The sequence below is a fragment of the Pholis gunnellus genome (genome assembly GCF_910591455.1).
Source record: "Pholis gunnellus genome assembly, chromosome: 16".
NCBI lineage: Eukaryota > Metazoa > Chordata > Actinopteri > Perciformes > Pholidae > Pholis > Pholis gunnellus.
In genome coordinates, this window is record NC_136543.1 from 12,898,809 (window position 1) to 12,926,335 (window position 27,527).

Sequence of the window (27,527 nt, forward strand, 5' to 3'; positions counted from 1 at the left end):
TTCCAACACCCAAAGATATTCAGTTTACATATAAAACAGAGAAACGTAGCAAATCCTCTCACTTAATGAAGTGAAACCAGAGAATTTGGGGGATTTTTCTTCATCTTATTTGCCTGGAAAAAATGACCGGAAACATTAATCGATTATCAAAATAGTTGCCCATTAATCTTCTGTCCATGAATCAACTCCTAGTTTTAGCTCTAATATTTCCTGTGAGTTATATTTTCTGTGATTAACTAGAATATTTGTTTACAGTACTACACTATAGCCACATATAGATGCTGTACATACATACAGACCTTTTTAAAGATTTTGTTTACTGCAGCAAATGTTGAAAATCCCCACGGACCAACATTCATCATCCTGTATTGGCGATGTAACACAATTTACTACACTTCACAGTGAAAAAGCCCAATTTATCTCGCTGGGACAGCTGAGAAACTCCTTTTAAATATCTTCAGCAGATGCAGAGTGTAAATCAAATGACACATGACCTCCTCACTGCAAGTCTTTCTATATGGAAAGATCTGCCTCATCCCCAGTTCTTCTGGCCCTTGTATGAAAAAGCTATCGCTGACGTTTCATTTGTACAATATGGCATTCTTCTGCACTCACTTGGCAATGCATTGGACACACGGACTTAGTTTACCTTCATCTCGCTGAAGTCATTTGTCATTTTGATCGAGTGTCTTCATAAAACTTTTTGCAGTACGTGTTTACAGTTGGTCTGTAATGATGACTTGATATCTTTATATATGAAGCTATTTTAAGAAGCGTGAATCGTTAAATTACATTTTTACCTGTTTTCTGATAAAAATGATTATTCCAGCAGCGTCATGTTGGTGCATATCTGCCATCAACCACAAAGATGACTGTGAGCCGTAATTGCCACAGGATTAAGAAGACCGTGAAGCAAAGAAGTTTAGTCGCTCATTCATGAGGAAGAAGCAAGCTTCCTCATCTCAGCATCACTTACATTTATTTTCAGATTAAAACCGCCAGAAGCATTCAAATTGTTCTATTATATTACGGTAACATTGTAGATGTCTCAGTATCGGACAATATTTGCATGTTTATCCCCCAAACAAATTGTTTTCAGGGTCATCGAAGGGCAACAACAATGGGAAATTATGTTAATGCTTTTACATAATATAGTGTTTGCCATTTTGAGCATAAAATGATCGGAGATGAAACCTTCTAAGCATGAAGAAAGCACTCAGGGGCGCACGCTGTACCACACTGCATGTCACCCCAAACAGGCGAAAATATAAAATCCTGTTGAGGCTGCCACAAGCTGCCAAAGCTTGGAGCAGCTCTTAAATGTGTTTACCTGCTTCAGAGTTTGAAAAGAATCCCAAATGCATGAATGCTGTTTGGTTTTCTGTAACACCTTTTGTATTCAGTCTAGTCATTGCTTTTACCTGAAGGATCCCTGCAGAGTTGAGTTCTGTTGGAAAAGAAACCCGACATTTCTCCCGACGTTCCTTCAGAAGATTTTTCCATTTTTTTGTTTGCACGAAGTGTTTATGCTGCAGGGGCGCAGTCAACGAAAGGTCAAGCCTCATGTGGAGAGATTAAAAATAGACCAAACGAGACTTCGCCGTAATGTCAGGCTAATGCAACCAAAGTGAAATCGATTTTTGGTTGATTTAAAAGGGAGAATATATCGGTGTGACTTTCTATCAAGCCAGTGATTGAAGTCGGCATAATACAGCAGAATTAAATGCAATGTTATAAAGAGAAGAAAGATGTCATAACAGCTATTTCTTTAACTTGAAGATGGGTGTTACATGAGTTGTATTCTGTGTTCAAATACAAAACAATTCAAGCAACCATGTACATAGAAATAATTTTAAAACTCATAGTTTTTGCTTTCTTCCCTGCAGTGAACTGTTTTTAGTGTCCCTAGCAGAGTGTGCATGTTTTAACCACAGTGTTGCGATATGATATGTGGAATGTAGTAATAATAAATTATAAAACTACTGATTCATCATCTTTACAAATGGCCACCGGCGGCTGCTGCTAAACGCTTTTATCGTGGTCCGAATCTTAAAATCATAATTGAAAGTGCGTCCCAGTGGCCTTTCTGGATTACCGCCATAACCACTGCCCTGTTAGTCACGTCCATGTGCTGTGAAGTCCTCACAGCAAGCAGTGACCTATAGCTAATATTGCTTTATCTTCAATACGTTCAATCACACAGCACTTTAGTTTATTGAAAGATGTTAACTCATTTATTAAGTATGACTGGAGGAAATGCATGAACTTTGTTGTGATGTAAAACCTATTAATTAAAGCGTTACAGGCTTCAGAATATGATTGCTATTATCAGAGAGGCAATCAGATTGGGAGCATTTCCATTGCCTCTCTACGGCTCTCAACGATCTCACTCTCACGCTCAGGTAGACGTTACTCGCTATATTCAATTTCAATTCTTTAATTACATTTTTTTTGTATAGCCCAAATTCACAAATTTGTATTTACATAGATAATAGTTGTTTGCAGTTATATTAATGTTCATAATGTTGTAACTGGACGGTACGGAGGACACAGAAAATAGTGGCAGCACAGCAATCAGTCAGTTCTGCAGGTTCTTCAGGGTATTTAATTAAACACACGTCAAGAAACAGAAAACCTAGCTCAGTCTAGAGCTCGATCACTAAACTAGAAAATACGTACTATTTCAGCCGGGCCACTAGTCGACTTACCGGTCTCAACTTTCTCCAACCCTGGAGGTCTTGGGGAGGTGTGCTCCTCCCACAGCGTGCTCCTCCCACAGCGTGCTCCTCACATGTTCTCCCCTGATCAGCTTTCCTGCTTCACCTTTATTCATCTCCCTGATGAGGAGATCAGCTCCAGGTGTGTCTCTTCCCACACCTGATCCCAATGCTCTCCTGAAGGAGTGGGTGGAGCCCTCTGGCTGGAATGTAGAGTCCTCTAACTACCCTGGAGCCCCTTACACTGTTAATTGCAGTTCCTTTACCATGGAACAAATCCTTAAAAAGCACTGAATAAAACACCTGCACACAGTGATTAAATAAATAAGTTAAAACAATAACGAAACAAAAATCTTTTCTTCATCTTTGAGTTCAGAATAAATACATTTTCAGCACGTTCTGCTGTGCAGAGGTGAAGGTGTGGATACTTCGGTTGTGCTGCGAATGCTCTGCAGCCTCTTCTCAAAGGACGGAAAGTCTGCAGGGGACAAAAGCTCGCTGTTTGCTTTTTGTCCTTTCAATTCTGGTTGCATATACGCCAAGTACAAGTATGCTGCTAGTAATTCAGACGAAGGTACAAATCACATTTTATCATTTCAGATGGGAATTGTAGTTTAAAAGCCTTCTCATTTTATAATTACCTTGTAATTTTATGCGTGTAATATTAGATTTTACCGTCTGTGTTTCCTTCCATTCAGTGTTTTACATCACTCACTTTTCTGACTTTTAAATAGTAACAGCGTCGATGTTGGCAGGATGTTGGCAGAATGTTGCTCTTGGGGGGAGATATGTTGCTCTTGGGGGGAGATATGTTGCTCCCTCCGTAGGGAAGCTGTAAAAGTAATACGTAAAATCAATAATAAGTTTTTATGTTCTAAATGTGATCACATTTTTTATTTCAGACTGTTTTTTGCGACACTGATTTGATTGAATGCAGCAGAGAGATAACTTGGAGGTTGTGGAAAGGTTGCAGTTTTCACATAGGAGGTCTTGGTCAGACCATAAATCTAAGTCTGCTGGTCTATTTATGGTTTATTCATCTTATTTGACATCTTATCACTGCTTTTACAACACTGCTTTGTCTTCAGCACAGGTATTCTACCTCCTGCTGTCTTTCTAGCCTTCACGTGGCCTGTTACCATGTTTTATTCCCTTTATCAGTTTTTCAGATGCATTAGAAATGACCATTTATTTGTACATGATGCTTGTATTTACACACTTCGTTAGTCTGCACTTTGTGCAGTCTCAGTAATAAAAGCTGATCCACCGGTTGTCTGGAATAATGGTACTTGTACACAATATTGGACCCAGATTGCAAAGGAGTACAGCATGTATGTGGGAATGTGGTACAGCATTAACAGCTCCCATTCCTTCATTACCTGTGTGATTGCTATTGATCTCCCAGATGCTGCTTCAGGAGGCTTTGCAAGCTACATGCCAATGTGATTTATATGAAATACTATAACCTGACCTCCTGTATGGAATCTCAATGGCTTACTATGCAGATATAGATTATTGGCATTGTTGGGAAGGGATTTAGGCTGAAATCTTTCTTTTTCTATTTCAATTGTTTTTAAAATGAAGGGATGAAGGGGTTTCTGGATGTGGAGGCGTGGAGGAATATATCAAAAGGAAGATAAATGCTTGCTGTTGAGGAGTGTCCGGTCAGCAGAATTTCAGAGTGTGTGGACTTTGGATGCAACAGAGTTCCACAAGGTTGATTGAATTTCAGATTATGCTTACCAGCATACATCTACATTTTGTCTTCACTTTTGCAAGTGAACCACCATCTGTTAGGTTAACTGTTAAAGTAACAGTGAGCAGCATCTCCTCAGAAACCATGACAGAATAACGGTCACAAATAACTTACATTATTTCTCAGTATTTTATCCAACGCTAACTCTGTTCCCTGGTTATTGCACACGTCCCTCTGCTGTTTCTAATTATTACGATAACTACACTTTCACAGGAAGTATAACAGCACAAGCACCCCACACAATTAGGCATAGAAGTTGAACCATTTCATTGCTTCATTCACAAGTTAAAAAGCGTCTCTTTGGTCTCTGGATACTGAAATGGCAAGAATATGATGACTATACATGTGTGTGTGTCTTCCAGGAGGCAGTGGGGGAGAATGTAACAGTCCACAGTGCAGCAGAGGACAGAAAGGAGAAGGTGCCGAGCCCCCATCTCAGCCAACTGGTGGTCCTCACTAACGGTGGGACTCTTTATGGGCTCGCACAGAGAGTGGTGGCCACTGAGTCTCTGTAAGTACCCTCTACACAACACTCCAGTAAACCGTATCACGATTGAAATGATTTTAAAATACATAATTTAGTTACACTTTAATAAGACGGCACACAGCATTACACGGCTTGTTTCATGTCATTGCAGTGTGATGTAACCTGGCAGTTATTTCCATCAAAGCATTTTCTCTTCTCGAGTTAAAGAAGCTGATTATTCAGCCTTGCAGATCAAAGATTTGCATTACCTAAAAAGATAATTAAAATATAAAGAGAGACGGAGAAACTTAAATTACCCCGAATTAGAATTCTTAGGGCTCTCCCTGTAATTTGCTATTTGTTCGTCTGACTCTAGCAATCAGTGGCTCACTTACGAATTTATTTTCTCCCTCTTGCGCCGCCTATGTAGTTACTCTCCCTCTTTATCTTGGTCTATTACATCGGCGCACACTCATACATAATTAGGTTAAACTGTTGTCAGTGCAACAACTCTTGGACCCTGAGAAGTCTGCGGTGAACAAGTGCTGTACAATGAAAGTCTGTAAGCCAAGGGCCCAGATGACACCACTGCAGAAGTGCTGAATAGGCCCACACACTCTCACACACAGTTTCTTCATGTATCGGACGCGGCCAACAAGCTCAGAAGAATAATGAAAGTAAAAGAGCTAAAGTGCAGAGGTGAAGTTTGAAAGGAAAAGATCCCCTGGTGCAGGAAAGTTTATTTCAGTCTGAAAAAGTGTTATTAGAAAAGGCAGCTAACCTTAGCGTGCATTGCGAACTCCTCTGACATCTTAGGCATGTGCCATTTTAAGCCACGGACAAACCAATGAGCAGAAATTGAAGATAAGAGCTCTGTCAGTGGCCCATCTTGCTGTTGTTCACGTGTTCTATTTATACAAGCGTGATCAGATAAGTGTGAACTGCAGGGTGTGCTTTTTTCTTACCTGACTGCATGTTGCCGAGGTAAACACAAGCTGTTCCAGCAAACCTTAATGTGATTTTTCTCTGCACCACGAAGAGAATAAATGTCCACTCTGCTCATTTATGGGGTTGCTGGCTGTGTTTAATGTGGTGTTTTCAGATTTAGCGTTAACCAGGCGGCACTTATTTGTATTATGGCTTTAAATATAAAGATTTCTTCTGGTGTTACCGGTATTCACTGTCGCGCAGCATCCTTACAGATCATCTGTTTATGGCCAGATCTGAAAGTCAGTTTTGTTTAAGAAAAAAATACTGACTTAGCTTTTGAGTCCCCATGCATCCAAAATGAGCTCCCGGTTACGCATCACAATGATCGAAGTAAATGATTCAGCCACAATGTTTACTCATGTTTTAAAAATCATACATCCCACCCTTTTTAAAAACAACATAGATCTTCTTGTTGGTATAAAAACAGAAAGATTCCTGTCGATCGATCCAGACACAGGCAGATAGATGTTCGGAGTGACAGCGTAGTTTTCGGTCCCACTGGCAGGAATGTATGACTCTGGGGCAGGACAGCATGTGAAGTCTTGTTGAGTTGTTGTCTTATATTAAATTGCACCGTTCAATCAGTCGTGTGTTGTTTGCGCTCTAAAGAAATCTCTGTGTGAGGCTCGCTCTACTCATTAAACTCTAGACTCAGTCCTGAACTCAAACCTGTTCCCTCCATTTTCATTTAGTGTACGGTAAAACTATGAAACATCGATCAGCGTGAGTCCAACGGCCTTTCTGTGGTCACAGTGGAATATGGGGGTATTATTTCTGTCCGCATTGATTTTGTTTTGCCCTGTAATTCCTTTTCGGTTACTTCACTTAGTCACTGTATTTTTCAAGATAATTGAAATCCATTCGTTTTGAAAGTCCCTGTTGCCTGGTAGAAATGATTCTTTGCTTTTCTTTGTGAGCTGTGGACTCACTGAGATGCTCGAGGAAAGTTTATGTTGTGACAACACTGGAGTTTGTTCAACTTAATTATTCATCACATTCAATTTGTAATGATCACACGGAAGAAATTGGATCGCTGCAACAGGGAGAATGGGTGCAAGTAATTACACTGAACGAATACTTTTGCAACATCTCGGTACAGGTTAGCATCAGTGAAGGGAAGCAGAGATAACGTTTGTACAGAAATGGTCGTGCAGATGAGCATTTCTTATCTATTCACATCATCATATTAACAGATAACATCGAAATATCCGGTCCCTCAATCAAAAGTAATATCAGCTTTAGTTGATCGATCTGCCTCTCTTGGGTAATACAAAAACAACACGTACTAATTTTGTTTTTATGTGTCACATTATGCCGCCTCTGCATCAAATTAAATGTCTTTCTGTTTTGTATTTTTTTCTCAGTGTGTTTCTGGCCGAACAGTTTGAATCCCTCCAGTCCCACCTGGACACAATGATGCCTGCTGCAAAGAAGCCTTTCCTGCAACAGTTTTATTCCCAGGTATACTTGCACCTGTTCTCTAAAGTAAAGTCTGTGCAATTACAGTAACTGTTAATCATGTTGTCACTGTCAGCAAATGTGTTTGTATCCAACATCTGACTACGGCGGAACCAAGCCCTTCTTTTTCATTTAACGTTTCATCATGTTCCTGCGTCTGGGGCTTGAAAAGCGTAACAAACCAGTTTTCATTCATTTTATTTGATGAATAATACTTAATCACATGATAAGGAACAGACTGTAACATAGGCATCGTGTCTTTCACTTGATATGCTCTAAAAAAAAAAACATTCCAGTTGCATTTACTTTTTTATTTGTAGCCATCACCCTTAGTCTTTGTTTTAAAAGCCTGTTTCTCTGTAAAGATAAGTAACTGCATCCCAGCATTCAGTGCTGTTCTCAACCGAGACAATATTCTGTCACTCATGACCTCGCCGGCAGCTTTTTCCCCCGTCTTTTCTTTTTTTTTGTCCACTTGACATTTGAAACTTTCAGGTACACAGACAGATCTATCTTCCCCAAACAGCAAATGAATGTCATGTCCTGTGATTTCACTCTTGGAGATATTGTGCAACTGATGACGATCGAAGCGAAATCAAAGAGACCTTTACTTTGTGTTTTTTTCTCATAAGGTGTTTACTGCATACATAATACTCACAGAAACATGTTGAATATAACTCACACACGTGTATTCTCTCTTCTCTCAGACGGTGTCTACAGCCAGTGAACTTCGGAAACCGATATACTGGATTGTTGCAGCAAAGGCCATCGACTACGAACAAATGTTGCTCCTGATGGCTGGCGTTAAATGGGACATTAGAGAGATAATGTCGCAGCATAATGTGTATGTGGACGTCCTGTTAAAGGTAATGTTGCATATGAAATGCGTCGGTGACTGTTGATGTGACATTATGTTGAATATTCGCTCTCCTTTTAGCTCTGTTTTTGGTCTCCACCGTCTCCTGAGGGAAATATCTGGATCTTTAGCAGCTAAATTAATTTAGTCGCTAACTTTGTCTGGCATTTTGTGCTCGGCAGGTCGCTTCCAGCAGCTGGCTGGTTAATGAAAGCGGTGAGAGTGAACCGAAACAGTAAAGCCGCTTCCTGGAAAACCAAAACAATGAGCTGGAAAACACTAAAACGCTCTGTCAGTTCATAATTATCTGTACATCTGTTACTACGATTGACCCGTTTCACATTACATGTAGTCATTTTATCCCTTGTTAATATTAATATATTAATTCGTCACAGTGGCTTATTAATCCCGCTTTGTGCATTAAGATTATGTTCAAAGACAGGAATAGAGCCTTCATTGGAACAGCTTTTCCTCACATTTCATAGAGGTAATATTCAAACACCTCCGCATTAAGATTGCTCTTTGTCAGCTGAATATGAATGATGATACTAAGACTAGTGGTATCCTTGTTGAAATATATATATTTTTTTCTGTTGTAGTGTATTTTATATTAAGTATAATAAGTAAAAGTTCTGTCCCAATGTTTATTCTTCTCCCCCAAACAAATCGTGTACACTGCAGCCCTCTCTGTGTATGGCGCTATCCACTTTAACACAAAGTAGAACACACAAAAGGCAGCTGTAATAGATTTGCTTTTATCTAGCGGGGATTTTCCTCGCATTGTTTTTGTTTTATTTGAGAAATACAATCTGGGTTTGTCCTTTTAACATCTGTGCCATTTACATAAAGTGTAATTCTTTATTCCACTACAATTTAAGAACTCTTAAGTTCCTTGTTGACCCATCTTGAGTTTAAATTCATTCAGGGACCTTTTTAATATTTATTCTTTGGGATGGGGTGAATAATTTAGAACAGGGTGGTGGAGCTGTTCAGAGTTGAATGCAGATATCTCCTGAAGTTTCAGCTTTCTTAAAGACATTTGAATTCCTGACGTATATTTGGAATTGGAAGTTTTCCACTAAATCTGTTGCCGTATGCATGCTGGCCACTTCCCATTATAAATTTTGCATGGGATGTAAGAACACACGGCACTGGTTTTCTCACCTCTGGCTGTTCAGAGACTAAGAGGTCTGAAGGGCTGCGGTCTGAAATCCGGAACAGACCAGCACCAAACCAAGACAAATCCCCATATATGCATCAGCACGTCTTAGAAAAGCTGCTGGTTTAATTACAGTTCAAAACAGAGATGTTGTTGAAATAGATGAATAAATATATACATATTCAATTACAGTTTAGTCATCGGCTCAAACTCACCTTTTGAATTCCTGAATGGCTCGGCGATCTTTGGCTCCGGCAGCTCTGCACTTAAGTGGAACTAATGAGCGAATAAACATATGAGCTAAACAGCCTGAGGGGGAAATCTCTGTCTCACTGGCCTGGTTGAAACTGCCCAAAGGTGTCAAAATGGTCCAGCCGATGGACTGACACGGTGCATATTACATCGAGCGTTTACTTTCCTCATCAGCTGCTAATAGCGCCTCGCTGCCAACTTGTCAGACGCTCGTAATGCATCGCGATTGTGTTATGTGCATTGATTAAAAAGAGTGTGCTACATTTTGTTAAACTGCATACAGGAGAATATTTTATTCATGAGTTCAGGTTGATCACTAGCATTCAACAATGGCATTGATTTGCATATAAAGTGGCAAGGAAATGCGGCATCCTCAGAATGACTTCATTGACAAACTGCTTCAGCCAGAAAGCTGTTTGTGAATGAATAACATTTCCTTCTTGGCTGCAAAATGAATGGCAGTTCCATATGCCTTCAAATCCAACCTCATTTTTTAAATATGACACGGTTTGAATTAAGGTAGTAAGGAAATTAGAAAACCACATCCTGAGACACATCCATCATATGTACAGTCTGTATGTACTGCAATTTTTCTACCGTAAACAACAACATAATATTCTAATGGGATGATATCATCCATAATGGAACATTTCAGAGTGCAGTGAGTACACAGCAAGTGCTTGGCATCGCGCTACGCTGTGTAGAGTGTTTATGGCTACAAACACGAAGCATCAAAACATGGCACATGTAGCTTGTAGGCCACTTGTGACCAAAACTGTGTAGTACATCTTTTGTGTCCTGCGGCCTGCACCTTCCTCTGAGATATTTCACTTGTTTCTTTGTGTTGGAACATAAAAGAAAGAACCTTTTGGAGGGCTGTTGTAACAATACCCTCATGACTGGTATCCTTTTTCGTGCTTGGCCATGAAAATACTTTTTCTGTAGCAAGAAAGGACGAGATAATGTGCCAGGGAGATGTGACAAAACGTCTTCAATGTAATCTCAGGTGTGTAATAGAGCAGTTTTTCCACAAACGGCCATTTCAAAGAGATAAATCACAACTTTGTTTCCTGCGTGTGTTATTCAAAATATACACGTGTTAAATACTTCACAAATGAGAATAATTAAATGCGTTTTGGCAACGTTTTATTGTTTCTTTCATTGCGTGTCATCAGTAAAGCTAACATAATGTTTGTTAGCCTTTCATGTTAGATTCAATGTTAACAGTAGGCTTCAAGTATCATAACAATACAAACGTTAAGGTACCTTCATGTGACTCCAAAAGTGTCCTGCAGATATAAATGTTAAATTAAAGAACATGGAATAAATTCTACAAATTGATTTGGTGACCGTAATAAAATAAAATCTCCTGCAACCCCACGTGTGGGTCCCAACCCAGTTTTTGGGAATGACTGCATTACAAGATATGAATTAAAAGAGCCCTGAGACCTGACTGTAAGAGCTTGCATGCACATCAGAAAGTTGATGAATGAGTCCGGTTGAGATGTTTCTAAACCCAGCTACAGTGCTCCGCAGCGCACAGATTATTATTTTTTTAACGCACAGCATGAGGTAGTTTCATAACACTGTTCAGCTTCTCTGAGGTAGGTTTAGGGAGCTGCTGTTAATATACCTTGTACAAGCTGTTAATATACCTTGTACAAGCTCATAACATGTTTTTATCTATTTTTTCACCTCCTCTACCTTTCCAGGAGTTTGAGCAATTTAACAAGCGGTTGGAGGACGTTTCCAGACATGTGCGCATCCCGCTGCCTGTGTCCAACGTGCTGTGGGAGCACTGCATCCGCCTGGCCAACAGGACTCTAGTAGAAGGGTAAGGACGTCATAAAACACCTCTTCGGCAGCAACGGGATGTTTGTGCGGTCTGGCATCATTCTGGTGAAGTTGCAGCCAAAGCTTTTTTTTTTTTTTGCTCACTATGAATTATTGTTCAAACGTCTGTAGAAAAACACAGTTTAATATTTTCCATCTGTGTCAGAGTCTCAGAAAAGCAGTTTGACACTTGAAGTGTACAATGTACTAGGTTGTGTATTTATCCGAGAAACATAATTGAAGTAAGTTTTAATAAAGCTCTATATGTGCATCAATATCAATATTCAATATCTGATGAAAAGACAATAGACTTGCAAGCAGCTCAGTGATTGGATAGAGCTTTTATAGCCATTTAGAGGCAGGGAGTTGAGACAAGTCCAGATCCCGTAACTTAACCTGGCCATGATGGTTTGTCTGTACACTTTGTGGACTTCTATTTATTCCCGCTAAGAGCACTTGAAGAGTAAGAGCACACTCCAGACTGCAGTTTGTCCTCGGTTGATTTGGTTTCGCCAGGCTTTCCCCCACAAATAACAGCCTTTTCTAAATCTACAAAAACATATGCATGTCCAAGTTTGAGTAGGACTGTTGTCATCTACCCGAACACATTTAAGGCGCAACGCTCCGCAGGTAAAATGTACGGTAAACATCCTTCATGCTATGAATGCACATTTTTGCTGTATTCCTGCCCAAATGTTTTTTAATTGTGGTGCTTTGTGGAAATGATGCCCGTTAGCAGTTCTTACCTGAACAAATGCATATATTTATAGTTTAATAATAATACAATCATCCTAAATCCTTTGAATAGAAGAGAGTAGTTTATCGGTATAGTAAAAGCCTCAAGTCAGCACTACGGTTTGTCTATTCAATCTTTATTTGGGAATCTCAGCAGCTACTCAAAAAGCAATTCGGTGCTATTCAGGTTGGACGTATATTGCGCTGCAGGGAGGAAAGAAATGTGCACAAAATGCAAAGATCGCTCAACCTCAATAGTGGTTTATTTCTCGCAACCGTGGGACATTGTAAGTCAACCGTCATGTGTTGTTATCACAGCCCTTTTTTTTTTTGCTTTAAAACATCTCTTTACTCTCAGGTTACAGCCGTAACTAGAGTCCCTAAGCTAGTACACTTAACCAAACAGCATTTGTGAGTCATCGCATTGCAGTGATAATGATCGAGGAGAAGTGGAATGTTTCTCTCCTCTTTTTGTCTGTCTTTGTTTATCCCTCGCTTTGAACATCTGCACATCATAAATTGAAAAAGGGGGGGGGGGAATATATTTCCAAAGCATGTAGTCAAGCACCATGAAGACCAGGGGAAATTACCTACAGTACATTAGAGAGCTGGAGACTCTGTTACCAGGTTCTTTTGGAGTAATCCCCAAAAGAAAACCACTCTAAATTCCTGCTGCCACCTTCACTCCTCGTGCTGGCAACCCTCTGTGCCAGTCAGACGTCTCTGCATCGGGGAATGCATGACACGGGCCACTCACACACACCGTAAAATGCTCTCGACACATCCCTTGTAATGCATTCCACCACTTTCTCCCTTGTTATCAAGACATACGGGTACAAGTGACAGCACGCCAGAGTGTGTTTTTCCTCAGCACCCGCATCCCTCAGTGTGTGTTGAGTGAATGTGCGAAGTAGATTTTTAGATTCAAGGTGTAACATTAAAAAATACAAAAATAACACAGTGCATACACGTGTTGGTGGGGTTGCAATGGCACTGACGGAAAATGGTTTATGTTAAAAAAAACAATGCTTGTTAAGTGGTTTGGCGCTGGCAAAGTGTTTAAAGAAGAAGAGGGAACATTGGAGGTGGAGGGTTTGCCCTCACCCACTGAGAACAGGGAACATGTTTAGCTCTCAGCACATTTGCTGAGCACTGTTATTCCCATTGCATAAGAGAACTTTTAAACCCTTTCCAATGAGCAAATGGCCCATTGCGACTGCGATGCTCAGCAAATTTAAGCTGCGTTTTGCAGACTTCTGCCGTCTGTTTGATTCTACCAGTATATTCCTTCTGCACACGCATATATCTCTGGCACACCAAGGAGAGGTATTCATATTTGATTGTTGTACTCCGACTCGCTCAGCCTGTTATTAAATTTCTCTGTCCAGCGCTCGTCTTACCGTAGACTCGCAGAAATGGCTCCGTTAGCATTCTGAGCCGTAGCTCAAACACTCAGCGGCAAACTCTGGCAGGCCTGACAAGCAGAAGAGTGAGAGTGAGAGAGCGAGAGCGAGGGTGACAGCGAGAGGTGATGAAAGAGAGAGAGAGAGGGTGAGAGAGGCTGGGTGAGGCAGAAAATGGAAATAGAAAAGAGAAACGCAAAAAAGTGTGAGACAGAGCAGACCTGCCCGTGTGGTGTGTTAATGTACTAATGTCACACTGACCTGCCAACAGTCCCCCTCTGCCAAACACCTGCAACACACACACACACACACATACATACTGAAATGCATTTGTACTCGAGCCCACACACACACTTTTACTGACATGGCACAGACAGCTGTGTGGAACAACCTGACTTCATATTTAATATAAGACTCATGCAGACACGGACAGAAGGACTCATGTAAGCCTTTCAATACACACTGCATTTACAAGTCTTAAAATGTGTTAGAATGATCTACTTGGGATTATTTTTAACCTTTTATTGGAGTTTGAGATGATTCCGTCATAAACAAACGTATAACCTGCTTGTCCAAATAGTCACGAAACAAGATGGAAGAAAACCAAAAACACTGATATAATCCAACACATGCAAAGACAAACAATATGAAATGAAACACACTATGAATAACGTGTGCCACAAACAAGGTGTTATGCATAAAATTGAAGCATTTAGAAAAAGTCTTGGTCGACTGCTCTACAGGCTGAAATGAAATGTGTGAGATGCAGATTTCATTATTCCTCATACAAATAGCACTTTTACCGAAATATTAAGTACATTCACGCCTCTCACCTCTTTTCATTTCCATTAATAAACAGGTTTTTTACACTTACTTTTAAAAACTTTAATGGATTCCGACTGCTCCCGTAACTTAAAGTACGACACATCTCTTTGTTTACTTCGCTGCTGAAGCTTTGACAGTATTTTCATTTTGATTTTCATCTACCAGACATCTTTTAATACATAATACATTCACAGTAGGGAACTAAAGAATTTTAAAAACATTGCCTCACGACTCTCTCCTCACTATACAAACACAGACAAGTTTAGTGACAGATTTGGCTGGCTAGCAAGGTAGTGCATTATGGGTAGAAAAAGGTGAAAAAGACACCAACACCTGCGATGACTTTCACGAATCAATAGAAAAAAATGGCGCAGAATGCACTTGCTTTGGAGTCATTGCCTACCGCTACCTGAATACTTTGAGCGATGCTAATCTGCTCCTCTCTCCTCCGCTGTTCTGTCCTCCAGCTATGCTAATGTGAAGAAATGCAGCAACGAGGGCCGGGCCCTGATGCAGCTGGACTTCCAACAGTTCCTCATGAAGCTGGAGAAGCTGACCGACCTGCGACCCATTCCTGATAAAGAGTTCGTTGAGACCTACATCAAGGCCTATTACCTGACCGAGAATGACATGGAGCAGTTCATCAAGAATCACAGGGTGAGACGGCAGAGAAAAAAACATACTTATTAATATTATATTCCATTTCTCCAAAATGCAACACACTGTTCCTTTTTAAGAAGTGAACCCCTGCATGCCGCTAGTAGCCTCATGCTAACGGCATGTTTTTGCTGACTCACATTTCTTTGACTTTGCGCAGGAGTACTCCATGAAGCAGCTCGCCAACTTGGTGAACGTTTGTCTGGGTTCACATATAAACAAGAAGGCTCGCCAGAAACTCCTGTCGGCCATCGATGACATTGACAGACCCAAGAGATAGTTCGACGAACGGAGCGGACCCCGAACGTATCCACCAGCCACACAGACGGACACTCCAGCCGAAGAACTCCCACAGTGGAGCTCAGCGTCGAATGTTTTCATTATTCTGTTCAGAGAGTAAATGTCGTGGTGTGTTCAACAAAGCTGTACAGCACATACAGAAGTAGAGCTACTGTATACAGCAAAGCTCAAATGTTAGCCAAATGCTAGTCGTCGCTTCGTATACACAGCCCTTATGCGGTCACAACACAAGACTAACACGTTCACTCTCGAGCATGGTGCGGTTACTCTATGCTTACAGTAGATGTACCATAATGCATGCCCTCACATTTTCATTTAACCGCTCAAGTTTTCCTGAACATTATCTGCAACCACAACAATTTCAATCTCCTCATTGACCATAAGGATCTTGAGTTTCTGATAAAAAAAACTTCTACAAAAACCGGATCCTAACAGTGTAATGTGAAGCGAAGCACTCCATCTGTCTTCACCAGCTGTGCTCAGTATCTGATAAGATCATGATCTTTAGATTACGGGTGATTTCTGAGTTGATAAATTTGATAGTTCCATAAAGTTTTGTGGTAAATACATCCAAAGTACTGATCTAATAAGAGTCTGTAGTAGTAATAAACCTCCAGTATCTAATTTAAAGCTTGATTGGATGTGCCCCCCCCCCCCCCCCCCCCCCCATGGAGATGCAGTAAATCAGGGTTATTGTTCACTGTAATCATTCATTAGTTACTCCAGCAAGCCCATATGTTTGCTGTATATTATTTCACTTCAGGGTATTTGTTGTGCCTGATTGGATGCTCCGCTTGTTTGTTTCGTTTGTTTTGTCCATGAATTACGTAAATCTAATATAATGATGATTCTGAAAATAATATAAATTGCTGTAATGAGCGTTGATATAGAGTATATCTGCACTAGCTGCATTCGTCATATCTGAGGAGCACTTTCTGAACGTCTTTGTGTGTCTCCGGCCTTCTTGATGAGCAGTGAAATCCGTTTTGTGGGTTTGTGCAGTCAGATACTGATTATGTGATTTATCATGAGTTAGTAGTTTAACTGTGATTGATTGACTGTCAAAAGGGGGAGGGGGGGGGGGGGGGGGGGTGTTTTTGATATGGCTTCAAATTTTGATTGCAACTATTCCAAGAAAAATACTGTAAATGTGAATGTTTTGAACAACGTCTGTATTTATTTCTTGCTTTGTGTCTTGTTTGGGTTTTTATATGATATTCGCTGGAAGTGTACTTTGTCATTTATCACCTCCCAGTATGGTTGTAACTTATCAACTGATGCTAATAGAAATATTTAAACATTGTCAAATTATGTAAAGGCTCAAGTACACTATAGTGAAAATCAGTAATCGGTGTTAGAATTGTAGGTTGAAGCAAAAATGATTCTGACATAATAAAACACACTAACAATGGACTCTGTTATTCTTACATGTGCCATTCATGAACTGCATCATCTATAAATCATATCGAACCTTTAGAGTCTCTGTGCTGCAGCAGTTTATCAGAATATGAGTGTTGCCTTCCAGCAGCGCTGCTGTCCATCCTAATGATGCTTTTCTCCGCCAGCAGCAGGACGCTGTGAGATTAGTTAATGTGGCTACGAGCCCTCTGCCTCCCTTTTAAAAGGAGCCTGCTGATCAGGTTGAACTGACAGAGCTGTGAAGGACTCATTACAACTTTGATGACTCACTGTTTTGTATAACACGACCTTTCTACCAACTATGTGATCAAGCTGAAGCTATTCCTCCTCGAGTGGACTAGCATCTACACGTGTGCTGTGTGTATAGTCACACAGATGACTTGGCCTGCTGGCTACTTTACATTTACATTTACATTTAGGGAAATAGCAAAATAACCTAATTTGTCATGTGCTATTTTTTTTTTTATCATCAGATAAACCTGGACACAACTAATCAAACATCTTAAACGGAGTTCACATCTGGGCTCCTGTGTGGATCTAGTCTGATGGGGGTTTTGGTGACGGTCTGACCTTTTAGTTTCTGTTTTTCGCAGTTCGTGTGGCAGCATTTGACTATTTGAATCGCGTGTGACGCTTTTTGCTTGCAGAGCTTTCTTCGACCCTCCCGCCCTCAAACCTTCACCGCTGCTCTCGCCGTCCTTGCCCGACTCATTTGGGCGCCCAGCTGGATTGTACCCCTCCTGCGGTGCCGTGACCCTTTCAGATAAAAGACCAGGCGCTCTTTGCTCCTGTGTTTTTGCCCCTCTGCCAAAATGTCATGAGCCTGGTTCATAGAAATCACAAACACTGACCGACATGGCCTCTATTCCCACGCTGTCTGATGTGCATTCACAAAGACTTCATTCATGTCTACTTACACACATGTAACGGAGAACAACTGCTGTTAGTGCCTATTAGCAATGTTTATTTTGCAGGGTGATTAACAAGACAAGATGCGACAGTGGAGGAGCAGAGGGTAAAAGTAATTGTGGCAACAAGAGGAGATGCTGATGAGATGTGCTGGTTGTACATGAAAGAGAAGGTTGATACTTGAGATGACCAGATGAATTTAGAGCATGAGTTCTTTAGAAAGTGCAGTGAAAGCTGCTTTATTTTGTTACAATGGTCATCATCTATGACAAAAAGTTTCATATTTTCTCAGGCATAGGACCCTCTTTGATATTCACTTCTCTTTAAAAGCTTGAGCTTTGAAATGCCTGATTAAAAACCTCCCGAAACGTTATAACCAAAGTTGATTTTTTTTTAGGAGAATTTAGTAATTTCTTACTAAAGGAGAAATTATGAAATGTGGATGGTGTATAAAAACTGCAGGCTCTCCTTTTGCTTTTGTGTGTTTATGGGCTGTAGTAGTATATTGTTCATACAACTCTGTATACACCTTATTCTACTATTCTACTGTAAGTGTCTTATTAGGTTTAGCGGCTTAATTGTTGCACCCACCGTGGTGTCCTACACTTTTTATTTATTAATCAGTCGACAAGTGTCTTGAGTTTTGTCTCCGTTCTGGTTAATTCTAGTGAGACTACACTCAGGAAGTTTGTTGGATATTTATTTAGTCGATAAACAGTTGTATGCACAGGCTGCAAAGTGTTGTTTGGTATTGTTGCTGATTTTGTTCCACTTAACTTAACAGTAGTATATGCCCCTTACCACCACCACCAAAATGTAATGCAATAATGTTTACTCAGAGTACATTTACTTTTTACTTATATTGAAGTACATTTTACAGTATTTTTTACTTGAGTAAAATATTCTAGAACTCTCCCCACCTCAAAGGTATTCGCTCTTCATAGACATTAGCTGTACCTGGCTCTTTTATTATTTATTCTTAGTTTTATTCTCATTTATTTTTTTCTCTTACTGTAACATGGAAATAATTAGAGTAAAAATTAAAATTAAAATGCTAAATAGCTTCGTCCACCCCTCAGCTGTCACGTATCTGACAAAGAAGAGAGGAAAAGAAAGAGGGTTCATCTCAGAAGATATCCGGGCAGAAAACAGGTGTCAGGCTGACTGGAACACACACACACACACACACACACACACACACACACACACACACACACACACACACACACACACACACACACACACACACACACGAATACCTTTTAATTTCAGTGTCTCACTCTGTAAGAGCAGAAAATCGAAAACTGTAACTAGGGACCTATGCTCGGATCATTCGCTCTCTCATAATGACAGCCCGGTGTATTCACAGAGCGTTTTCTTCAAGCACTCTTATTGATTCAGCCGCGTCACCACACAAACCTTACTGTGCCGAGAAAGTCTTAATGGCTTGTGGTTCAAAACGAGTATGCCATTTATTGCACTGGGCAAATTGGTGATGCTAATAAAATGGTTCTGCTTGCTACAGCCCAAAATATAATTACATCGGGCCGATTGCAAATATGGGCTCTTTAGTGTCCAGAAATAGTTTTAGATAACTTGCAGAATGCATGAAAGGGGTCATTTATTAATTCAAATCCAATAAAAATAGCTATTTTTCACTATTTAATGGACATAATGCCAGTATTTCCCTTCCTATTGATTGGTATTTCGGATTGAAGCAGCTAATTGGATGTCAGACTCTGCTGCATGAACTTTCACGACCGCCCTCTGAGAATCGTGTTCCACCAGTCGCTGCTAATTTGTTGCTTGACTAGCTGTGCTTGAGCGTAAAGAAATGTTCTGACTGGTCGTAAACATGAGCAGGGCGAGAAAACCTTTCAAGAAACGTTAGGGCTCCACATACCGCAGAGGAAGGGGCTGTCAATTCAAAGTTCAAGGTCATTTGCTGCCAATTAAAGTATCAGCAAATAGAATAGGGACGTTTTATGGCCATAAAAATGTGATGAAAATGTCAAAGTATCGTATGCCATCAGCATTTCATAAAGATGTTTTGACCTTTTGCTACCTAGCCCTATTTTTAGGCCTCTGCTCAAAAATTGCACATCCATACATAAAGGAGTGCATCTCTCTAACTACAAGGTCTATTTGAATAATTTTAATGGCATAATAACACTAACACTTGTGAGATTTGTTAAGATGTGTACATATCAGTGTATATGTTACTGGTAAATGCTGAATTAAGATAACACACAACTCAAATCGAAAATGTTCAGGTTGGCCTGAAAAAAATGCAATTTTATTGATTTGAAATGATGCAGATATCCCAATTTTTGGGGAATTGTTATGGCAGATTATACTATGAGTTTTGAAATTCATGAAATTCTTATTGCATACTGTACTGTGACATTTTCTATGTAACTTTTTCGTAGCACACTACACGTTTTAATGAAAATATTGTATTCATTAAATATTGTACGACAACTACAGCTGCATTCTGTTGTACATCCTGCTGTCCCACAACGACAACAAAAGATCCTTGAATCCCATTTCTTTATGGCATTGCACTTTAAACTTTGAACTTTAAGGCCACTTTTCAAAACACAGAATATTTATTTGATTTTAATATTTGTGTATTGGCATTATTTCCTAATAGCAAATGACTCACAAGAGAGCCATGAACATAATTGCATGGGTCTCACCCTCTTGTGTCCTCTCTTTCACAACACTGCAAACCGTGATGACTATTGAGTAGTGAGACGGATAACAAATGAGAGAGTCTTTGTATTCCATCCGCTACAGTATCTCCCAAATCTAACTGTGTTTGCAGTTTATTCAAGGTTTCAAAATATGCAAATATTTCTGATGAGCGTCGTGTGTATTCCAATGTATTGTTGACTTAAAGTATAATTAAAGGGCAGCGTTATCTTTGCACTTCCTGGTCACGCACCCAATGAGCTCTTTACATGTTTGTGATGTATCGTGAGGATACATTTATACACAATATGGGTCAATATTAACAATCTGCAGGGTTGACCATATTCATCATAATGCAGACAAACAATCCGCTCTTTGTGATTAAGAAACATGTTTGACCTTAAGGTTGAAACACACAGACTCACCATTACTGCACGTTTAAATTACATTAACATTGTCCTTATTGATCCTGAGCTCAGAGTCAAAAGATGCAACAAGAATTTTTGATCTACGTACTGGAATCCCATGTTGCCCTTTAGATAACTCTCGTAGACAGAATGGAGCACAACACACTGTAATGCCGCTGCAGAAAGTCACTAATGTTGTACTTCATTCGTCTCTTTTGCTTTGAGTACTGTTTTTAACAGGACCTTTTGTTACAAAGTGACAACTTGATGGCTGAAATGGTTGGAAATGAAGGTCTACAACTTCCAGTGCAATAAAGAAAAAAATCAAACATGATCACATTACAAGAAAGATGCCACTTCTTCACTTTTACACTTGAAGCTGACAAGAGAGCCTCGAAACAGTGACCCAGAAATGATTGCAGTATTTTCATATTTACTTGATGGCAAAATAATGAAAGCAATTCATCATAGAAGGGACAGTAGACCTGCTTACAGTATCTGTCTTCTGTGGAAAAATGCATTTCACTGTCACTTTTACCATATAGACCAATATTTCACCCATCAATTTGTCAAAGGCTCCTCCGCATTGCTTTTAGTAATACAATCTGTACACTGTACCTTCCATTTCAATCATTGGGTTATCATAAGGCCCAGCATGCTCCTCTTGGCTTTCCCTGTTTCTCATTACTCCGAGGCAAGTCATGGCCTACACATCAGGGAATTCAGAGTGAAGGCGACGGCAAATGAAGGTTTAACAGGCCCAGAGCTAACCTCATACCGTGAAAGCTTTTCTTTTAACAGCAATTACACACCGTCTTTGCCTCGCTTCCATACTGACCGTGTGTCAGTGTGTGTGTTAAAGAGATTGAGAGGGAGAGAGATATAGAAATACAAAATATATACTAATATGTTCTATAACTGAAGTATATAATATATGCTGTATGGTGTGCACACACCACAGTGAATGCTAATGTGTCTATTCCCCTGCAGTGTGTCTCTCTCATAGCTGGGTTACAGATCGGACGTTAAATATAATTCCAGTTAATCATTTCTAATATTTTCGTAGTCGTGGCCATCATTTCTATGGGCTCAGAAAACATCAGTGTCACCGAAGTCATCGGGCAGAGATCTGGGAACAGGGCGACATTGCTACAATGAAGTCTGATGGGCCAAAAGAAAAACAAGCTTTTCGTGTGTGTTTACTGTGGCGGGATTAGTTCTCCCGTCGGAAATCTCGTTGCTGCTCGGATTCCTTGAGAGCTCCCTCAGAAAGCAAAGCCTTTTCAGCCACATCCAACTGCTTCCATATTTGCAGGAAATGCTTGATTCCTTAATGTAATTGTCTCTAGATAAATACAGCTTTCTGGATTGTAAAGAAACTGCAGATGTACAGAGTTTCTAATAATCCTCACCACTAGAAATGATCATTTATGTTGACTTTAAAGGTTTAAATGCAGTTCCAAATGTCAAGGATGAAAGTGTGATACGATCCAAGACGCAATAAACCGTATTCATGCTTTATTAAAAATGTATGGAAAGGTTATATTGGAAACACCCACCCAGCAGCACTCCGGAAGAGACACACAGTCTTTCTGAGTTCAGTCTGTTGACATCTGCCTCGAAGCACTTTGAACAAGATGACCGGCAGCCCTCTTGATTTAATATGCCATCCCATGATTGACCATTATTGATCATGATGTTGGCAATCCTGAGGGTTTAGATGTGTGCTCAGAGAATGAGTCTTGTATGCAGACATGCAGATGGCGCTGGCTAACTGAGCTCTGGCAGGCTTTATACTCCGTGGATGATGGAAACTGCAGACAGAGGCCTACTCCGAATAAGTCACACCGTCCAATCCCACTTGGGCCTCAGCCAGCATTATTTACATATTCAAATTAACTGCAGGATTAACTTGAGGTTTGCTTCGTGAACTCACTCAAGCGGATGCATTATGCATCTGTCTTGTGCATGTGCTTGAATTTTCCCCCAATTATTACAATATTTGCAGCACTGCGTATTTGTCGGCGTCGTGTGAGCAAATTGGCTTGTATGCACACAACCAATCGCACTATTTAGGCAAAACCCAAGAGAAGGATCTCATAAATACATGCGGATAATCTGATCCTGCTCAACTGTGCCCCCGTCTGAGTCCTGTCTCTCCGTGCTCGGATGCTCCGGTCTAGTGTGTCTAAGTTTCAATTGTCATGGTTGTGTGTGCTGTTGTTGCTCGTGTGCATGGCCCTCGCTGATGTTAATCTACCACTACGGCAGACATTTTAACACCTTTGGAGTGAGACAGATTGGCGCTATCTGGGCTCGAGTTAAGCTTGCTAGGTGATGTGGTGATGTGTGTGTGTACCGGCTAGGGCGCCCCAGGCAGGTTTGAATGACAGTAAACAATGCCTTATCTGTGGCTGGCTGTCCCCTCCTAACCTGCGGAGCTATATCACCCTGAGGGGGGGAAAACACACACTTCCTTTTAAGTGTGTGACTTATTGCCTGAGTACATAAAGTGCCTTGAAGTAGCCGAGTGTGTGGGCTGTTTATGTTGAAGCAATTAGAGGATCTATTTGCGCCTAAAACACGCACGTGAATGTATTTATTAGCAATAGAACATATCACACACGTCCGGGTATACTGTATGTTTAATACATTTATTTTAAATGAGAAGCGAGCGTGTTCAAACGAATGTGGGTTCAGACTTTTTCAAGTCTATCTCGATACAATACTCCCATCCCAAATGTATGTTGCAAGAGTTACTGGCCACTATAATAATAGACATTATGAAGCCTACATAATGAACAGTTAAAGAAATATGGTATTTGCTTTCTTACTTACGAGTTAGATAGAAGATCTGTACACTAAATTTAAAGATACCATTTTACAGCATTGATAACACTTACACTATATATACTTACATATTCATTGTATATTGTTGTGCAATTCACAAATGTGTCCATAATTATTTAAATGTTTCTTATAACTATACACACTTTTATTTAATTCTAAAATAGAGCAACTAAACAAATGTTACCCCAGTATTTCTGACTGATAAAGCTACAGCCAGCAGGGGATTAGCTTAGTTTAGCATTATCAGCACCCCTTAAGCCAGAACAAAATAACAAAAAGTAAAAGGGACATGTTTTGCTGATTAACACGTTATTTGCACGTTTTGAAGGTGCAGGTTGATGGATTTTGTAAGATAAGAAAATTGTCTGCTGCCTCTGACTTCATGTCTATCATTGTATGACTGCTGTGTAAGAAATAAGGGACACAATCCAGTTCCTTTGCATCCACAATTGCCTTCTAAAGCATGAAGCTAATATAAGGGTTGAGCAGTTTGAGTTAGCCACGTGGAGTTACAATACTTCCAATGCAACATTTCCTCTATGTGTTTCTATGGACAGTATTTCAGTTTTGTGTGTTGCTTTGCTGACCGGACAAAACACAAAGCTCGGTCGCTTTGGCTAACTGAGATAATTGAAAATTCATATGCGCTTGACCTGAACTTTTGAATTCGGTATTTTAGCATTTGAATTCATGCTGAGATCCCGTATCTATCTTTTTCAAAGACTCTTGCTTTTCTTTGATCCATATCAGTTCTGCTTAAGTTAATTTATTTTCCCTACCTTTGAGGCAGTCTGTCTCTTATTTCCACATGCCTCTAAAAGCTGTGTCTCTTCAAACCCTCACTTGAGTTCACGCTGCAGGGGTAATAAAACTGTAATAATTCAGTGCTTCTCCCGCTGCGGTGGGACCTCTCATAAAACGCTTTGAGCAGCGTGGAAAATCCGAGCACACAGCTTATGGATGGAAGGGAAACTTTGGCCGCTAACCCGGCGTTTAACGAGGCTCCGTGGTCCCTTAACTTTAAGCACTTTGGTTTTTGCCTGTGTCACTTTAAGCTCTGTGTGTCAAAGAATTACAGCACTGGTGAATATCCGTATTACTGCATAGTAGATGTTGAAATCTGTGGCTCAAGGGTTATGGATGCTTGTAGTTTAGCACCATGGGATGAGAGATTTTTGTAGGTTGACTGAAACAGCTTAGTGAAGCTTCCCAGAGCATATATTGTTACACCCTATAATAATGTACTTTAATCAGCTGTATTTTGATTGAATGTGGTTGACAACAGAGTCTAAGAGGCAAATTACCTTTTTGGTTACGCTCAACAGGAGGTGTGATTAAAGTTAATAGTGCCTTCAATTTGATTTGACATCAAATCGTTTTCAATCCTTGAAAAACTCACTTTATGAACTCAAAACACTCAAAAAATATCATAAAAAAAGCTGTACTCCTGGTTCGTGTAAACGTACACTGAATGTTTATACTGATGCGTTCCATATGACTGAGTCTTTTTTAAAACCATTTGAGGATAGAGAAAAATACTCTCTACACTGCCAAAGTACAAGCAAACAAAAAAATAAAAATGTAAAAGAAAAGGATGCGTTCTGCCTTCCTAAGATCTAGTGCTGAAATTAACCTACACAGAAACACGGTAAAGCTTTCGAGCAAGATGTGAGTTTCAACGAAGGATAACAAATAAATTGTTTCACGGAAAGCTTCTCCAGCGCCACAGCATGTACTCTATCAAGGGCCCTGATAATTAATAATTTGCCTCACAAATCGCATCAGTGTACAATTAGGGAACAACGGCTATTAGTGAGACACAAATGCAACGGTTATCGTCTCTAAGACATATTATAGGCCCCGGGCAGAGTGACAGGCTCACGTCTGCTTTTAGAACAAACAAGAAAAGAAGCCCATCGTTCTGTGTTCTTAGACGTGCTCCCCACCATCAGGTTGTGTTGGGCTTTCTACTGTGATTGAACAGATAGTCACTGGTTTCTTCACTGTTTTTTCTTTTTTTTTAGACTACATCACTCAGTTAAGTGGGTTCAGAAGCTGCATATGAGTGGCACAATGTGCAGCAGCCATCAGCACACGGATGAATCCTTCACCCTTCGAAGGTTATAAAAATATGCATGAATATCTCTCCTTTCTTGATTCTGCAACTCTACGGATCATGGCCACCACACGGCTCTTTCATTCCCCTGCTTAGATAACACATATGATACTAAGATGAATGTGCCAGTGAACATTGTCACAAGTGGATCTGTGATCGGCTTAGGGCATTGTTTTGTCACTTATGTAAATATCAAAGGGCCTTGATAATTATCACGCAGAGAGCATTGTCTTCCAATAATACATCAAAGGGTTTGAAAAGCACAAGGCTCATTTCAAAATGATAATTTATGAGTGTTGCATTGGAGTTATTTCATTAAGTAATCTCTACTCCTCACGACGTAGACTTCCGGTGGGATGCTAATTTCCTGAAGCTGCAAACACCATCGAGTGCAATTTAAAAATTCAATTAAAACCTTGATTGTTTTGGGGTTTGTGAATAATTTGACTTGCCCTTTAAAACGTGGAATAGCGCTAAGATTGCGTTATGTTGACAACACAGCACAGACGACAGGTTGGTCTCTGATATTAGTCAGTTAATACTTCAGGGGATGATGTACTTTTTCTGCTGTGAAATTGTCATATTCCTCCACGTCCTCCCTTTCACGCAGCGCTCCGCCCCGATGCAAAAGTTGCAATTTTCAATGCCTGAATGCAGCCACTGCTGTTAAATCCCATCACGACTCAAAAGTCCTTTCTCCCATGAGCAGACAGAGACGATGCTGCAGATTAGTCCCTGAGAGAGAGGAGATTTTGATGGTTTGATTTATTTTCTTGAAGACAGCCGCACTGAACACAGTAGGGGTTCCTTCACGTAATGCTCAAAATACTATAGCTGGCTACCACATGCACATTTTCATGGAAAGGTCGGACAGAAAAAAAGTAAATAGAAATAGTCAGATGAGGTATAGAAACCCACTACGGGCTTATTTAAAAAAAAACACACACACCTGGATGAATGACAACTTACAACAGAGGCTTTGTGCGTAACAAAAATGTGTCCTTACTCCATTGTCCTTGTGCCTTCTGCAGTGAGGCTGAGTTGTAACAAATGTCTGTCTGCGACAGCTGAAATCACTCCACGCCTTAGGTGAAAGAGTGGTGCGCTACACAATCAGTACACCTGAGCTGGAATGAATGGCCACGAATGGGCGTAGAGGTGAGAAATGGAAGGAAACATGACTATCCACATCAGCAGAGGTCACGGTCACAAGCTGGGAAAGTGGTGGTTTCATTCATCATTTACTCATCTTTAACACGTAGATGAATATTTTGGACCACTGTCATCTCCTGTTTTAACTCTACAGAGTAAAACCAAGCACGAGTTCACGTTCACAGCCGATTTCTGAGCACACGTGACACATTCCTGGATTCGTACGGTGTCCTGTGAGATTGTCGCTGTCAGGGAACTTTCTCAAATGACTGAAAAAGCCAGCCGCCGACATTTTCCTGAAGTTTCCCAGGAAAACATGCTCTCAAGATGGAGGCTGTTCAATGCAATTTACGGCTCCTTCCTCTAACTTTCTGCTTTGCTGTTCCATTGAATCTGCTGAGGAAAAGCCCATAACAGGAGGATTTATGGCAAATATGGAGATTTCACCCTCATTGTATCTTCGTTATTGCATAATTCCTCCATCTCTGCCTTCATATGCAACACAGTTTATATCCAATTTCAGACTTTGCATTGAATATTGTCATTTAAAGATTCCTTTTGATGGATTTGACG

General features: G+C 40.2%; 1 protein-coding gene across 1 annotated transcript in view; it reads left to right on the forward strand.

The window, feature by feature from the left end:
• vps50 (VPS50 subunit of EARP/GARPII complex) overlaps positions 1-16,044 on the forward strand; it is an 85,064-nt gene extending 69,020 nt beyond the window's left edge. The window contains exons 23-28 of the mRNA XM_079175645.1: positions 4,836-4,984; positions 7,294-7,390; positions 8,095-8,253; positions 11,367-11,488; positions 14,918-15,107; positions 15,268-16,044. Of these exons, the coding sequence (XP_079031771.1) occupies positions 4,836-4,984; positions 7,294-7,390; positions 8,095-8,253; positions 11,367-11,488; positions 14,918-15,107; positions 15,268-15,387 (837 nt within the window). The 3' untranslated portion in view covers positions 15,388-16,044. The remainder of the gene's footprint in view (positions 1-4,835; positions 4,985-7,293; positions 7,391-8,094; positions 8,254-11,366; positions 11,489-14,917; positions 15,108-15,267) is intronic.
• The last annotated feature ends 11,483 nt before the right edge of the window (positions 16,045-27,527 follow it).